General features: G+C 36.6%; 2 protein-coding genes across 4 annotated transcripts in view; one reads left to right on the top strand and one right to left on the bottom strand.

Moving 5' to 3' along the window:
* LOC127444950 (WW domain binding protein 1-like) overlaps nt 1-8,593 on the bottom strand; it is a 57,596-nt gene extending 49,003 nt beyond the window's left edge. Inside the window, exons 1-7 of one of the 2 annotated variants that reach the window (XM_051704629.1) lie at nt 8,560-8,593; nt 8,237-8,394; nt 5,893-6,001; nt 4,141-4,931; nt 724-927; nt 384-552; nt 57-180 (exon numbers count right to left, since the gene is read on the bottom strand). The gene's annotated coding sequence lies outside the window, so the exon portion shown is untranslated. The remainder of the gene's footprint in view (nt 1-56; nt 181-383; nt 553-723; nt 928-4,140; nt 4,932-5,892; nt 6,002-8,236; nt 8,395-8,559) is intronic. The other variant, XM_051704628.1, reaches the window with a different exon arrangement.
* Nucleotides 8,594-8,781: 188 nt separating this feature from the next.
* LOC127444968 (protein DPCD) lies at nt 8,782-12,907 on the top strand. Of its 2 annotated transcripts, XM_051704660.1 has the most exons (7): nt 8,827-8,908; nt 9,833-9,914; nt 10,126-10,206; nt 10,286-10,401; nt 11,200-11,333; nt 11,695-11,797; nt 12,139-12,907. In XM_051704660.1, exons 3-7 carry the CDS (start codon nt 10,167-10,169, stop codon nt 12,241-12,243), a joined length of 498 nt encoding a protein of 165 aa, XP_051560620.1. In that variant the 5' UTR covers nt 8,827-8,908; nt 9,833-9,914; nt 10,126-10,166; the 3' UTR covers nt 12,244-12,907. The 2 variants fall into 2 exon arrangements, with proteins under 2 accessions (XP_051560619.1, XP_051560620.1); XM_051704659.1 differs by lacking the exon at nt 9,833-9,914 and having other exon boundaries at nt 8,782-8,908.
* The last annotated feature ends 2,196 nt before the right edge of the window (nt 12,908-15,103 follow it).

Here is a 15,103-nt window from a genome sequence, read left to right as displayed (position 1 = left end):
TCTATTGTTTCTAACAGCACAATAACTACATTGTAAAAGGAAAAGCAGTGCATTACCATAATTAAGAGGTGAAGAGGAACTACACAGGAACTATAGTTCCTGATGAGTGAACAACAAAAAACGAAGTAGTTCCTCAAATAGTTCCTACGCCAGGATTTAGTTCCTGCAGTGGGAAAGGGCCTAGTAATAAAGCATAGTTCTAGTAACTGTAATGATCAGTGACTGAATTATAGTTGTAACAAAGCACTGATCTGACCTAGATTAACCATGTTTTACATGTCTATACTTTCAACTTGCTTTTAAGATAAAGCCTTATCTTCTGGGCTTTATAAACTGCCCCTTGTAGTAATAAATGTCTATTCAGATATTGGAAGACAGCATACCACTCTGATAGAGGAGGTGCAATACTTTGCTGAAAACACCTCTGTGTGATTCTCCATTGGGGTGGGTGATGAGAACATCCACATCTCCACATGTGCTCTTCCCCCTGTGGTATGTGCCACACGCAACAACCACCAGCTATGCGTCCATGCTTTGAGCTGCCTCCTTTACCTGTTAATCAAAAGCAAACAAAACATTTATAACTTCACATCATATGGAAACTCTTTGGAGTAACATGCTTTTTCCCCCTTTTTTTTATTTTTTTTTAATCCCCTTTTCTCCCAATTTGGAATGCCCAATTCCTACTACTTAATAGGTCCTCATGGCTGCGCGGTTACTCACCTCAATCCGGGTGGCGGAGGACTAGTCTCAGTTGCCTCGGCTTCTGAGACGCCAATCCGCGCATCTTTTCACGTGGCTCAGTGTGCATGACACCGTGGAGACTCCGCATGTGGAGGCTCATGCTACTCTCCAAGATCCACGCACAACTTACCACACACCCCATTGAGAGCGATAACCACATGCCTTTTGATTTGAAGAACACCACTGAAGAAAATAAAAATGTAAAATCAAAAACACATTTGTCAAGCTTAAAGGGAGTTCACCCGAAAATGAAAATTCTCTCATTATTTACTCACCCTCATGATATCCCAGGTGTGTATGACTTTCTTCACCAGAACACATTTTAAGAAACATTCCTTAGCTCAGTAGGACATTAAAAAAGGGTCCAAAGATCACAGTCAGCATAAACGTCATCCATACGACACCAGCTGTTAAATTAATGTCTTCTAAAGTGACATGATTGCTTTTGGTGCGAAAAAGATAAATATTTAAGTACCTATTTTTAACTCTAAATCATACTTCCGGTCAGAAGCAGTACGTGCGTGATGTAATCACATTGACATTTGAAACACACGAGAACTGAGCAGCGTTGTTTACAAGTGAGTAAAAGGAACACTATACAGTAGCTTGGTTGGTTTTGATCTGTATTTATCTGTTTCTTTACTCACAATGGTGTGTTTGTGTGCTTATCCTGGATGTCTAAACCGAGTGGAGAATATAAGATTACCTCGGTATCCATGGCAACACGAATACGTCACATGAGAGACCGCTTGGACTCCACTCTCTCCTGAAGCGTTGGATTCTAGTTAAAAAAGTACTCAAATCTTGATCTTTTTTCACACTAAAATCAATCGTATCACTTTAGAAGGCATTAATTTAACAGCTGGAGTCATATCAATGACATTTATGCTGACTGTCCTTGATTTTTTTAGAGCTTCAAAAGAGAAATCGCCATTCACTTGCACTTTAAGGACCTACTGAGCTAAGATATTTTTCTACTTTTCTTTAAATCTGTTCTGGTGAAGAAAGAAAGTCATACACAACTGGGATATCATAAGGGTAAATAATGAGAGAATTTAAATTTTTGGGTGAACTATCCCTTTAAAGGTGAAATATGTATTTTTATGTTAAATAAATATTCCGGGTTCAATCAAGTAAAGCTCAATCGACAGTATTTGTGGCATAATGTTGATTACCACAAAGATTTATTTTGACTAGTCCCTCCTTTTTTTTTTTTTTTTATAAAAAAAACAGCGATTTGGGTTACAGTGAGCCACTTACAATGGAAGCCAATTTTTTAACTTTAAAGTACTCACTTTTTTTTTATTTTGTTTTTTATAGTATAGCCACATAACATAAATGGTATGTGTGTGAACATGATTTTAGTGTGATGAAATCACTTACTAACCTTTTCTGTGAATTGCCATGATGATGTAATGTCAAACCCTAAAATGACTGTAAAAATTGCAATATAAACAACTTTACAGCTCAAATAATACATGAGTTTTAACAGAAGAATTAATGTAAGTGCTTTACAAAATTATAAGCTTCACATTTCTGCCTTTAAACCCTCAACAAATTGGCCACATTCACTTCCATTGTAACTGCCTCACTATAACCTCGCTTTTTGCTTTTTCTTTTGGATTTTCTCCCCTTTTCTCCCCAACGTGCTCCAAGTCCACGTGGTGATGTAGTGACTCGCCTCAATCCGGGTGGCAGAGGACAAATCTCAGTTGCCTCCGCGTCTGAGACTGTCAATCCACGCATCTTATCGCATGGCTTGTTGAGCACGTTACCGCAGCCCTAGCGCGTGTGGAGGCTTCACGCTATTCTCCGCAGTATCCACGAACAACTCATCACGCGCCCCACCGAGAGTGAGAACAACATTATAGCGACCACGAGGAGGTTAACCCAACGTGACTCTACCCACCCTAGCAACCGGGCCAATTGGTTGCTTAGGAAGCCTGACTGGAGTCACTCAGCACGCCCTGGATTCGAACTTGCGACTCCAGGTGTGGTAGTCAGCATCTTAACTTGCTGAGCTACCCAGATCCCCCACTATTTGCTTTCTTTAAAAAAAAAACATTAAAAAAAGGAGGGATGGGTCGAAATTTATTTTTGTGGTAATCAATATTATGCCACAAATGCTGTTGATTGAACTTAAAGGAATAGTTCACCCAGAAATGAAAATTGTCTCATCATTTACTCACCCTCATGCCATCCCAGATGTTTATGACTTTCTTTCATCTGCTGAACTCAAATGAAGGTTTTTAGGAGAATTTCTCAGCTCTTTTGGTCCATACAATGCAAGTGAATGGGTGCCAAAATTTTGAAGCTCCAAAAATCTAATAAATCAGCATAAAAGTAATCTCCAGTGGTTAAATCAATATCTTAGAAGCGATATGATAGGTGCGAGTAAGAAACTGATCACTTTTACATTCTTCTTGTGTTTTTGGTGAGTTACATTCTTCATGCATACTGCCACCTACTGGGCAGGGAGAAGAATTTCAAGCAATTTAGGACTTAAATATTTATCTGTTTCTCACCCACACCAATCATATCACTTCTGAAAATATGGATTAAAACACTGGAGTCCTATGGATTACTTTCACGATGCCTTCATGTGCTTTATGGAGCGTAAAAATTTTGGCACCCATTCAACTGCATGGTATGGACCTACAGAGCTGAAATATTCTTCTAAAAATCATAATTTGTGTTCTCATAATTTAGTCATACACATCTAAGATGGCATGAGGGTGAGTAAATGAGGGGAGAATGTTCATTTTTGGGTGAATGATCCCTTTAAAGGAATTGCTCACCCAAAAATATTTACATTTTTTAAATATTGATCTATTTCTTACACCTAGCGTTTTGCATCGTAAGACATTAATTAATCCACTGGAGTCGAACGGATAACTTTCATGATGCCTTCATGTGCTTTATGGAGCATAAAAATTTTGGCACCCATTCAATTGCATGGTTTGGACCTACAGAGCAGAAATATTCTTCTAAAAATCTTCATTTGTGTTCTGCAGAAGAAAGAAAGTCATACACATCCAAGATGACATGTAAATGATGTAAATTATGAGAATTGTCATTTTTGGGTGAACTAATCCTAGAACTAACCTTGCATTGAACCCAGAATCTTCCTTTAAAATATCCTATAGCATCCTAATGTGCAACTATAAGCAAGCCGTTCATTGGTTGATGTCTCATATAAGTGTAAACACTGGGCACAATCAAAACATTTCTATTTGCTTGAGTATCCCAACCAGCCAGATAATAGCAACATTGGCTAAACAATTAGCATGAGTTTGGGGTTGGACTATCTGTTTCCAGAACAATGGAAAATGGGTGGAGTGTTAGGTCATTATTTTGGGAATTCTGTTTGGTGATCTGGTGTGGCACAGAAATTACACATTTGAAGCTGAGGACTTGATGGTAAAAATTTTCTGCGCCCCCTGGAACTTTGTGCCCAGTGTTCCAGCAATTTGGAACTGAACTGCTGAAGGTACATAAGTTGCTCTGCATATCATTCTGTTGAGCCAGCAGAGCACAAGCTGCACTCATCTTCATCATCTGCCATTTTTTATCCATCGGGTCTGTTGAGAGGAAAACAGGGGGACATTCCAAGTAATAGTAAGAAAGCAACTGGCTTGAGTCCAAGACTCCATAAGGGAGCTTGGTTTCTTCTGACTTATGACATGCCAACTTTCAAGTGCTCCCACTCTTCCTATGGGAGGACAGACTCACTAACAATCTCTGCTATGTCCATCAGCTGACTGAGAAAGATTGACAACATTTTTACTGCCAAGGCAAGCTTGTTTTAATTTTTGGAGTGCGGTCTAGAAGTTCAGTTTTATTATTTACTGCTGTGATATCAAATGGATACATTTTTACTCTTCAAAACCCGAAGATTTTTGGATCAGCACATGTGTGTAGGGATTGTCTTTGTTCAGACCATCAGTTAACTGTTTGGTTATGGATATTTTCTTAATCTTAAATCATTGAAAATAACCATCAACTACATGGTTATAGTCACAGACATATGGCCAATCTAAGTTAAGGTCTGTACAAACTGTTTTCTCAATAGCAGTTGCTTCACTTCTTGACATCCACTCAAGCAGATCATCATAGTGCTTTAGTCCGATCCTTAGAGTGTCATTCAAAACGGCCTTAGTGTGAATGTCCTCCAATGTCCAAAATCCCTTTGATAGTAAAAACAATAAGCAACAAATAATCCTATTAAACTTGTAAAATATTATGGTTGTTGTTAAATATTACTGAATATGCTCCACAATGTTTAAATCTGCTGCAAGTGATTTCTGCACCAGGTTTCCCAAATACTCCCACTGTCTGCAGAGAGTGGCCTCTTAATTGTCTAAATTAGCTAACATGCTCTGGCCTTAGACAGATTCATTTTTGCTGTACAGAGCCAAGGGCTGTCACAGAGGCAAGCTTGTTTTCTCAGACACCTATTTCAGTAATATCTGGCACATTTTATGCATGACATTCAAAAATAGCTTACAGCAGCTTTAAAGGTGGACTCAGTAACGTTTCGCTCATGTCATTTTGGACTTACAGTGACACCTAGTGTTGTGGATGCAGCATCATACAAAATCAATAGTTTTAATTTACAGATGCCATTGTAGAAATTCACTATTCACAGTCAGACATGATTAATTTAATCCAAGAGTGAAGGTGTCCAATAACAAGATGGTTACTGAGATTAAGTGAGTAGTATTCAGATGGTCATGTGATTCTAAAATGGCAGCCCCCATGAGGGTGACCCTACCCCATGTAGAATAAAACACCTTTTATTAGGTTACTGAAATGACTGGAGTCCTCATCTCATTTGAGTGCTTGTGATTTTATACATATGTTTCAAAATTACAATTAAATTCTTTGAGTAAAACTTTTTTAATGGGGAAAAAAAAATTACTGAGTGCACCTTAATTTTATATTACAGTGGAACACATACAATTGCAAATTTCCACAGAAGATAAAAACTGAACACAAACACACATTCAAATTCCACTACAAATCCTCCAATGAACATGAACTTACCTGTTGATACCACATCTTAGCAAAAATGTAAAAACCAACAAACAACTGATGGATCTTACAGATGGAGACAACTGCCTCCCACCCATAACCCAGCCAACTTACCATCTCTGTGAGATCTTCTTGAGTTGGAACCAAAATATATTGTGCCGCTTCCTCTGAAACTGGGGCAACTATAGTCTCATTTGACTCCTCAGCAGCAGCAATTGTGGAACTGAGGACAGATCACATATTTTTCTACACTCAAATTCTCATGCAAAGTGGAATACAGTTTTCTTAGACTGGTAGCACATTAAGCTGCAATTATAATGCTATGGCAATTAGTTCTAGACTCAAGCATAACAGCCTCTAAAGGAAGAAGGCTATAGTGTTCAGAGTCTAACAATCTCTGCTCACTGATGCAGGCACTCAACCACGTGCATTTCACCAGCTGAACGGCAGGGGGCAGTCTATCTATTTTCAGAAGTCTCGAAGCTCTCTGACAATCAACAGAATCATCCACCACGACATGAATGCAGGTGGGAGAGAATGTAGTCACTAACTGCCCTCCATTTTGGGTGATCTTTCAATAGAAAATGTCACACCTGGCTTTCCCAATACCAGCTGGAACTATGTATACTGTGACTCCATGAAAAACAGTGCCTTGGAAAAAGAAAAGAAGCATTTTAAATACAACAACAACTACTAATACTAATGCTAATCATATTAAAGTAGTGTACTGCTGGAAGTCTAATAGGCCGATGACAGCACAACAGTTGTAAATAGCAGAGTTATTCTGCTATTGTAACAGAGCAGAGACTTGGAGTTTTTTAAAGCTTGTAACAAAACACCTTGTGACTCATGACACAAAGACAAATAATCCAAAAAAGCTATCATTACAATTAAAACATCCTGATGCTTTACTGCATAATGGTGTATGTTGCTGTCTGGGTATAGGCATCAGCAGATTTTCAGACAACAAAAAGGGACAGTTGTGAACTGGTTGCTGCTGTATTTAAGCATTAGCAGTGGCAATACTTTTTTTTGTACTACAGGATCTGTCGTCTGTCTGTCATAATCAGTGCAACTGACAGTATGTACATGTAAGGCAGTAAATAAAAATGTAAATGACCCATCTCTGATACAATTTCTTTAAAAGCAATGGGAATTTCCCCTTTTCAAAGCATCAAAGAAAATACCATTAAAAATGCTTATCAACTAATAGCATAATAAACTACCATTCAATGGTTTGTAAGCACTAAGACATTGTATTGTTTGGAAAAGAAACTGATGCTTCTGTTCACAAAGGTAGGATTTAAGTGACCATAAATAGTAAAAAACAGCAATACAGTAAATTCACACCCTTTTTGACCAATGACCTTTCTAGTCATTTAAGATTACTGGATACAGATTTATTATTATTATTTTTTTTAAATAGTTTTGATTCAGACCAATTTGCCAAAGGATCATTAAGTCTGTTTTGACTGAAGAAAAAAAAAAAAAAAAAGACGATTTGCTCACAAATCAGAAATCCCTTTAGTTTGCGAGCAAATTTTATATTGCACAAGACCAAAATCTAGCTGATGAGATATTTCAAGCAGAGGAAAATTAGAAACATTTATATTCACTATAGAAATTTCTATTACTTTTCATGGTTTCCAAAATGTAAAAAAATAAATAATAAAAAAAAATAATTCTCCACCATTAGCTGGTGTGTGGTGAGCGTACTGGCACACTATAGCTGCCGTCGCATCATCTAGGTGAATGCTGCACACTGGTGGTGGTTGAGGAGAGTCGCCTGTTCACTATGTAAAAGCGCTTTGAGTGTAGTGTCAGAAAAGCGCTATATAAATGTAACGTTCATTAATTCATTCATTCAAAATTTGATCAATTTTCATGACTTCTCCATGCCTAGAATTACAATTTCAGAATTCCTTGATATTCCTAGGTTTTCTCTGAGCGTGGAAAACCTGTAAATTAAATTCTAAAGCTACAAAAACCACATAAGTCAGCATAAAAGTAATCCTATCCAAAAGTGGTTAAATCAATGTCTGCAGAAGCGATATGATAGGTTTGGGTGAGAAAAGTGCTTTTTTACTATAAATTCTCCTCCCTGCTCAGTCCATCTCCACTTTCACATTCTTCTTCTTGTGTTTTTGGTGATTCACATTCTTCATGCATATCGCCCCTGCTGGGCAGGGAGAAGAATTTCTAGCAAAAATGACTTAAATATTGATCTGTTTCTCTCCCACACCTATCATGTCACTTCTAAAGATATGGATTAAAACACTGGAGTCATTTAAGAAATCAATCCAAAAGGGAAGGTTCAATTTCTTTAAAAAACATATTTATTTTTATTTTTATAGTGATTCCACTTTTTAATGGATTTTATTTGCCTAAATATTTACATTGTTCAAACAGCCCTTGCTGCTTTACACAAGTGTATTCCATTACTGCAAAAATTATAAACCTGTTGTTGATTCAGCAGTCGTCCTCTTGAGGGGAGGCACATCCTTCCCATCATTAAGCCGTGGTCTCTTCACTTTAGGGAAGGCTTTCAGGATACCACGGCCCTCAATTCAGGATCAGAAGGTTTCAGATACAGATCGAACCTGCAGCAAAGAGTTCCTGCTGGGCAACAAACAAACGGATCGATGTGCACAGAACAACACAAACGATTACGTTTAAACATACATTAAGCATTTAAAACAATTTTTTTTTTAACATTTTAAATCACATTTCATATTGTAAAACAACTTTGACTGATAGATTAAAAACCACTGTCACACCTACCCCACACCTCCTCTCTCTAGGAACAACAGAGGAGTGTTTAACTGATCAACTTCCGGGTCATAGTGCGCAAGCGCTGTCATTTTTTTTTTTTTTTTAAATAACCAAGCGTTTTTAACAAGCTATACATTGTGAATTTGTGATCAATTTTAATATTTTTAAATAATACAATTGAATATATTATTTGATGCAGATAAAATGGCACATTTCTTGTTTGAGAAGTGACGGTTGCCTTGGTAACCTCAGGCGAGTGGGATTGTTTGAGGAAATGAAAGAGCGGAGTGAAGCATGGCAGTTCAACGCTGGGCAGATACTCTGAGGAAAGCCAAGAAAACTGCCTTAATATCTGATGGTGAGCATATCTTTTCTGGATTATGCTTTCTTTTCTTTTTTTAGTTATGTTGTATGTATAACCATGCTGAAATTCCTGCTAATGTTGCTAAATAATGGCTAAAACTTAAAGCTATCTACATCCTACTATTCCTGTGCCGTTTATGTCCCAAGTTCAAGTTATAGCGGAGATAGAATGTTTAATTTCAACCGCTAATAGCCTTGTTAAAAAAATAAATCAAGCCTATTTACAATGTTACACCTTGTGTGGTCTTTAAAGTCACATTTGATTTTATTTTTCTTATTTATTGCACTAGTTTCATGTCCTCGTGCCCCCAGGGAAGCACGTTATATAGGTATAGTTCGCCCAAAAATGAAAATTCTTTAATTTTCTCACCCTCATGCCATCCCAGATGTGTATGACTTTCTTTCTTCTGCAGAACACAAACGATGATTTTTTTTTTTTTTTTTGAAATATTATTTCAGCTCTGTAGATCCTCACAATGAAAGTGAATGGTGACCAACTTTTGAAGCTCAAAAAAGCATATATAGGCAGCATAAAAGTAATCAATAAGACTCCAGTGGTTATATGTATATAGTATGTCTTCAGAAGCAACATGATAGGTGTGGGTGAGAAACGGATCAATATTTAAGTCCTTTTTAAGTTGGCAGTTCTGATGCTGCTTTGGTTCTACATGAAATGCAGCATTAGAGAAGCCTTAAACTTTGTTGGTGTCATGACAGAGCATATATTTCACAATTTAGTTTCACATTAAAATGTATAATTTCATGTTTTCATTCATTTTATATTTTTATATGCATCATTTTATATTTAAAACATTAATCTCATATTACTTATGCAATTGTAACAGCTGTGTAAATGCATTTATGCCACCTCTGAGCAGCATTAAACAGTCTGTGTAAATACACCTAAATGCCACTTCAGATGCAGCTTCTGCCACCTTTGCAGTGTAAACACTGGAGATGACATCAGCTATTCAACAAAATAATGTTGAAGTTATTTTGAAGTATGTAACTTGTTTTATTTATGTTTTCCTTTATATTGTGATGTTTTTTTTTATATAGGTGGTCAAGCATAACATGTCCACTCTGCTATATTAGATTATGAAAAAAATATTTAATTTCAGATTAATTTAGCTTGAGCTGTAGCCTATTACTTACAAAATCTTTAACATGTCATACACCAGTCTAATTCAGTACATATGCCTTTTTCAATAGGGAAAAGAAAAGTGCATTATCTGTTTGAGGATGGAAATGAGATGGCTGAGGAATATGATCTGAAAACGGATGAACTTGTCTGTAAGTGCAGTTCTTCTGGTTTTATCTAATTAATTAGCTCGTGATCTCAGTTTTTCTTAATTACTGTGTCTTTCTGCAGTGCGTAAGTGGCGTTGTAAAACCGCTCTTGGAGGACAGGGGCAGTGGACATTGGAAGTTGGTGATACAAGCCCAAAAGCTGTTACCACTGATTTAATAAAAGAGAACAGTTCAAATGTAACTTTATGATCTTTATAGATGGTAATAAACTGAATACATTTATACTGGTATGTGTTAAAGGGATAGTTCACCCAAAAATGAAAATTCTCTCATTATTTACTCACCCTCATGCCATTCCAGATGTGTATGACTTTCTTCTGCAGAACACAAATGAAGATTTTTAGAAGAATATCTCAGGTCCGTTCTGTAGGTCCATTCAATGAAAGTGAATGGTGTCTGATCAGACATTTGTAGCCCCAAAAATCATATAAAGGAAACATAGAAGTAATCCATAAGACTGCAGTGGTTAAATCCATATCTCCAGAAGCAATATAATAGGTGTGGTTGAGAAACAGATCAAAATGTATGTCCTTTATTTACTCTAAATCTCAACTTTCACGAGTACATCTGAAAATCACATGTGGTGCCTGTTTCGTTTCACTTTCACATCTGAAAGTGAAAGTTAAAATGGAGATTTAAGAGTTAAAAAATGGACTTAAATATTGTTCTATTTCTAACCCGCACCTATTATGTCGCTTCTGAAGATATGGATTTAAATACTGGAGTCAAAAGGATTACTTTTATGTTTTCTTTATATCATTTTTGGAGCTACAAAGGTTTGATCACCATTCACTTGCATTGTGAGGACCTACAGAGCTTTTCTAAAAATCTTTGTTTGTGTTCTTCTGAAGAAAGAAAGTTACACACATCTGGGATGATATGAGAGTGAGTAAATGATGAGAGAATTTTCATTTTTGGTTGAACTATCTCTTCAAGCCACCTATTTTCTTATCTGAGTGGTTCATATGCTTGCAGCCACTGTTTATGCGCAAGGACACTAAAACCAGTTACCAGTGGAGGATCCGTAATATTTCTTACCCTATTGAAGTCTACAGTGTGTCAATAGAGCCGATGGAAAGATGTTGTGTCATCCGGACCTCAAACAAAAAGTGAGTCCTTTAAAATGTGTTTCAGTTGGGAGGCTTTAAATGGCTGAAGCGTTTTTAAGCCATCTAGTACTGAGTGAAGGCTCTCAGTTGAGTTTTTAGGGGTTATTTGGCAGTTGTTTAAGTTGCAAGTTTGCATTTCTTTTTGAACACTCAAATCTTAGCTTTAAAATTTGAGAAAATGCAATGCAATAATGCAAAATGCAGTAAGCTTTGTTTTTAGTTCTGAGCCAGTGAACAATGACTGATGAACTTTTAGTGACCATTGCCCTGCAGTAACACTATAGGTGGCACTGTTGATCTGGATGGAAGATTGATGACCGGCCATGTGACACATTCTCTTGTTCATCTCCTTATTTCCCAGGTACTACAAGAAGTTCAGTATTCCAGATCTCGACCGTTGCCAGCTGCCTCTGGAGAGCACGGCCTTGAGCTTTACCCATGCCAACAACACGTTAATCGTCAGCGTGAGTGAACAATTCTCAATGCTAGTCTCACTTAATCACTTTCTGTCTGAGCTCTTTCTGTACTGTAAGGTATTCACAGATTTTCCACATCACGTAGAGGAACATTCCCTTTTGCGTAGATCTGGGACAAGATTGCCAAAACTGTAATCCTCACTAAGAGAACACACAAATCTGGTCTCAGATCATCAAAAGGGCAACTATACCGTCACTTTTTATTGGTTCACCTAAGTTTAGAGAGTTGAACTGAACTGTTCTCACCTCTGTTGTCTGCTCCAGTACTCAGCTTTTTTTGTACTCAGCCATGGATATTATTTGAGTTTTTCTCATTTTTTTTCTTGTAGTACAAGAAGCCCAATGAGATTTTAACACTGGAACAGGAGCTGGTTGGGGAACTCAAGAAACTAAAGGGGACAAATGAAGGAGATATTGACTGTAAAACTCAGTGAGCTGCGGTGGATTCAGTGCCTTTGCACTAATTGTATTTGTCTGCCTGCGGTTCTTCACATTCAGTTTGGTTCAGTGTCTCATGTTGGCATGTTTTTGTCAGCCTTGTGCATCCAAGCAACTCACTTTAAATTACTCCTCTCTATTGTTGGTATTGACTTCAATTCTGGCAGCCCATTTGAGTGTTTTTTCAGCTGTTATTCAGAAGCGTAACTGAGTGTAAACATATAGATTCTTTTTTTTTTCTGTTCTGCTAAATGATGTACCTTATATTGCTCTTTGAAAAATGTAATATAAACAAAATCTTTAAGACGTTTATACGTTTGTTTGTTTTTACTCAGAAATGTTTTAATGCTTACATCAAGTTTGAGAATACTGTGCTTTTTATCCACACTTTAGCTAAAGATCCCATTGAATAGAAATTGGAATTGTTTGGCTTTTTTAACCTAAATAGGGGCTAACCCTTTGATATTTTGCACCCCAACTTCCTGTTTATAGGTAGGAAATGCATAAACACAGGAAAGAAAACTGAGCCTATCAAGCAATTTATGTGGTCTTTTTAGAAATAACACCTCTCTGAGCCTAAGCAACTTTTGTGAGGTAAATCACCACAGACACTCAGTGGACACTCTCTTTTTGAACATTAGTATGAGCAAACTCACAAACTGACATTTATACATCTACACTGAAAAAAATTATTTTGTGGTTAAGTAAATATAGCAGAAAAGATGGTATGTTCTACATTGAATAAGTTAGTGTAATCTTGAAAATATTAAGTAAATTCTACATTTGTACTCCATTCAAACATGTAAAAATGAATGCTCTAGCTTATAAATATTATTTATGATTGTTATTTTTTACAATGCATCATCATGTATCAATCCTAAAGTAGAAAACCATGTCATATTTATCTGCTAATTTGAATAAATTTAACAGGTGAATAAAATAAGTTAATTTTACATAACTTTTCAAAGCTGGCGTTCCCAGCATCCATCGGGCTTGAATAATTAATGAGCTTGCATGATTTCACTGTTTGCAAGTTTATTTATACCGTTTTTTTTTAATTTTATTTTGTTGTTATGTTTGGTAACTTCTTGTTTTGCCTAGTCCGAAGTTAATTTTCTACTCAAAATTACCTGGTCATGATCAGAAAAAGTACTTTTTGATTGTTACTATCACCATATTTTGTGCACAAAGTGTTGAGGTCTACGTGTGCAGCCCTCTTTATTAATGCTATTACAAATAATCCAAGGTGATGTTGTTTAATAGACCACATACAGTTGAAGTCAGAAGTTTACATACACTTACACTGGTGGCCAAAAGTTTGGAATAATGTACAGATTTTGCTCTTATGGAAAGAAATTGTTACTTTTATTCACAAAAGTGGCATTTAACTGATCACAATGTATAGTCAGGACATTAATAATGTGAAAAATTACTATTACAATTAAACTACTTCAAAGTGTTCTCATAAAAAAATCCTCCATGTGCAGCAATGACAGCTTTGCAGATCCATGGCATTCTAGCTGTCAGTTTGTCCATATACTCAGGTGACATTTCACCTCACGATTCCTGTAGCACTTGCCATTGATGTGGCTGTCTTTCTGGGCACTTCTCACTCACCTTACAGTCTAGCTGATCCCACAAAAGCTGAATGGGGTTAAAATCCATAACACTCTTTTCCAGTTATCTGTTGTCCAATGTCTGTGTTTCTTTGCCCACTCTAACCTTTTTTTTTTTTTTTTTTAAGTGGCTTTTTCTTTGCGGTTCTTCCCATAAGGCCTGCACCCCTAGTCTTCTCTTTACTTTTGTACATGAAACTGGTGTTGAGTGGGTAGAATTTAATGAAGCTGTCATCTGAGGACATGTGAGGCATCTATTTCTCAAACTAGAGACTCTGATGTACTTATGCTCTTGTTTAGTTGTACATCTGACCTTCCACATCTCTTTCTGTCCTTGTTAGCGCCAGTTGTTCTTTGACTTCGAAGACTGTAGTGTACACCTTTGTATGAAATCTTTGGCAATTTCAAGCATTGTATAGCCTTCATTCCTCAAAACAATGATTGACTGACGAGTTTCTAGAGAAAGCTGTTTCTTTTTTGCCATTTTTGAGTTAATGTTGGCATTAAGACATGCCAGTCTATTACATACTGTGGCAACTCAAAAACAAAGAAAGACAATGTTAAGCTTCATTTAACAAACCAAATGGCTTTCAACTGTGTTTGATATAATGGCAAGTGATTTTCTAGTACCAAATTAGCTATTTAGCATGATTACTCAAGGATAAGATGTTGGAATGATGGCTGCTGGAAATGGAAATGTCTAGATTTGATCAAAAATGACTTTTTTCAAATAGTAATGGTGCTGTTTTTTACATCAGTAATGTCTTGACTATACTTTGTGATCAGTTGAATATCACTTTGGTGAATTAAAGTACCAATTTCCTTCCGAAACAGCAAAATCTGTACATTATTCCAAACTTTTGGCTGCCAGTGTAGGTTGAAGTCATCAAAACTCTCCACTCCACAGATTTAATATTAGCAAAATATAGCTTTGGCAAATCGTTTAGGACATCTACTTTGGGCATGACACAAGTAATTTTTCCAACAATTGTTTACAGACAGATCGTTTCACTTTTAATTAACTATATCACAATACCAGCGGGTCAGAAGTTTACATACATTAAGTTAACTGTGTCTTTAAGCAGCTTGGATAATTCCAGAAAATGATGTCAAGCCTTTAGTCAATTAGCTTCTGACAGGAGGTGTATTGAATTGGAGGTGTACCTGTGGATATATTTTAAGACCTACCTTGAAGTGCCTCTTTGCTTGACATGGGAAAATCAAAAGCCAAGACCTCCAC

This window comes from Myxocyprinus asiaticus, chromosome 8 (genome assembly GCF_019703515.2).
Source record: "Myxocyprinus asiaticus isolate MX2 ecotype Aquarium Trade chromosome 8, UBuf_Myxa_2, whole genome shotgun sequence".
In the NCBI taxonomy this organism is placed as follows: Eukaryota; Metazoa; Chordata; class Actinopteri; order Cypriniformes; family Catostomidae; genus Myxocyprinus; species Myxocyprinus asiaticus.
This window is presented reverse-complemented; position numbering and strand designations above follow the sequence as displayed.

What these genes read in the sequence shown, in the direction of transcription:
- LOC127444968 (XM_051704659.1), top strand. Translation starts at nt 8,845, where the DNA reads ATGGCAGTTCAACGCTGGGCAGATACTCTGAGGAAAGCCAAGAAAACT. An exon ending in AACTGCCTTAATATCTGATG is followed by an intron (nt 8,909 to 10,125) that starts GTGAGCATATCT and finishes CTTTTTCAATAG; the next exon opens with GGAAAAGAAAAGTGCATTAT. An exon ending in ATCCGGACCTCAAACAAAAA is followed by an intron (nt 11,334 to 11,694) that starts GTGAGTCCTTTA and finishes CTTATTTCCCAG; the next exon opens with GTACTACAAGAAGTTCAGTA.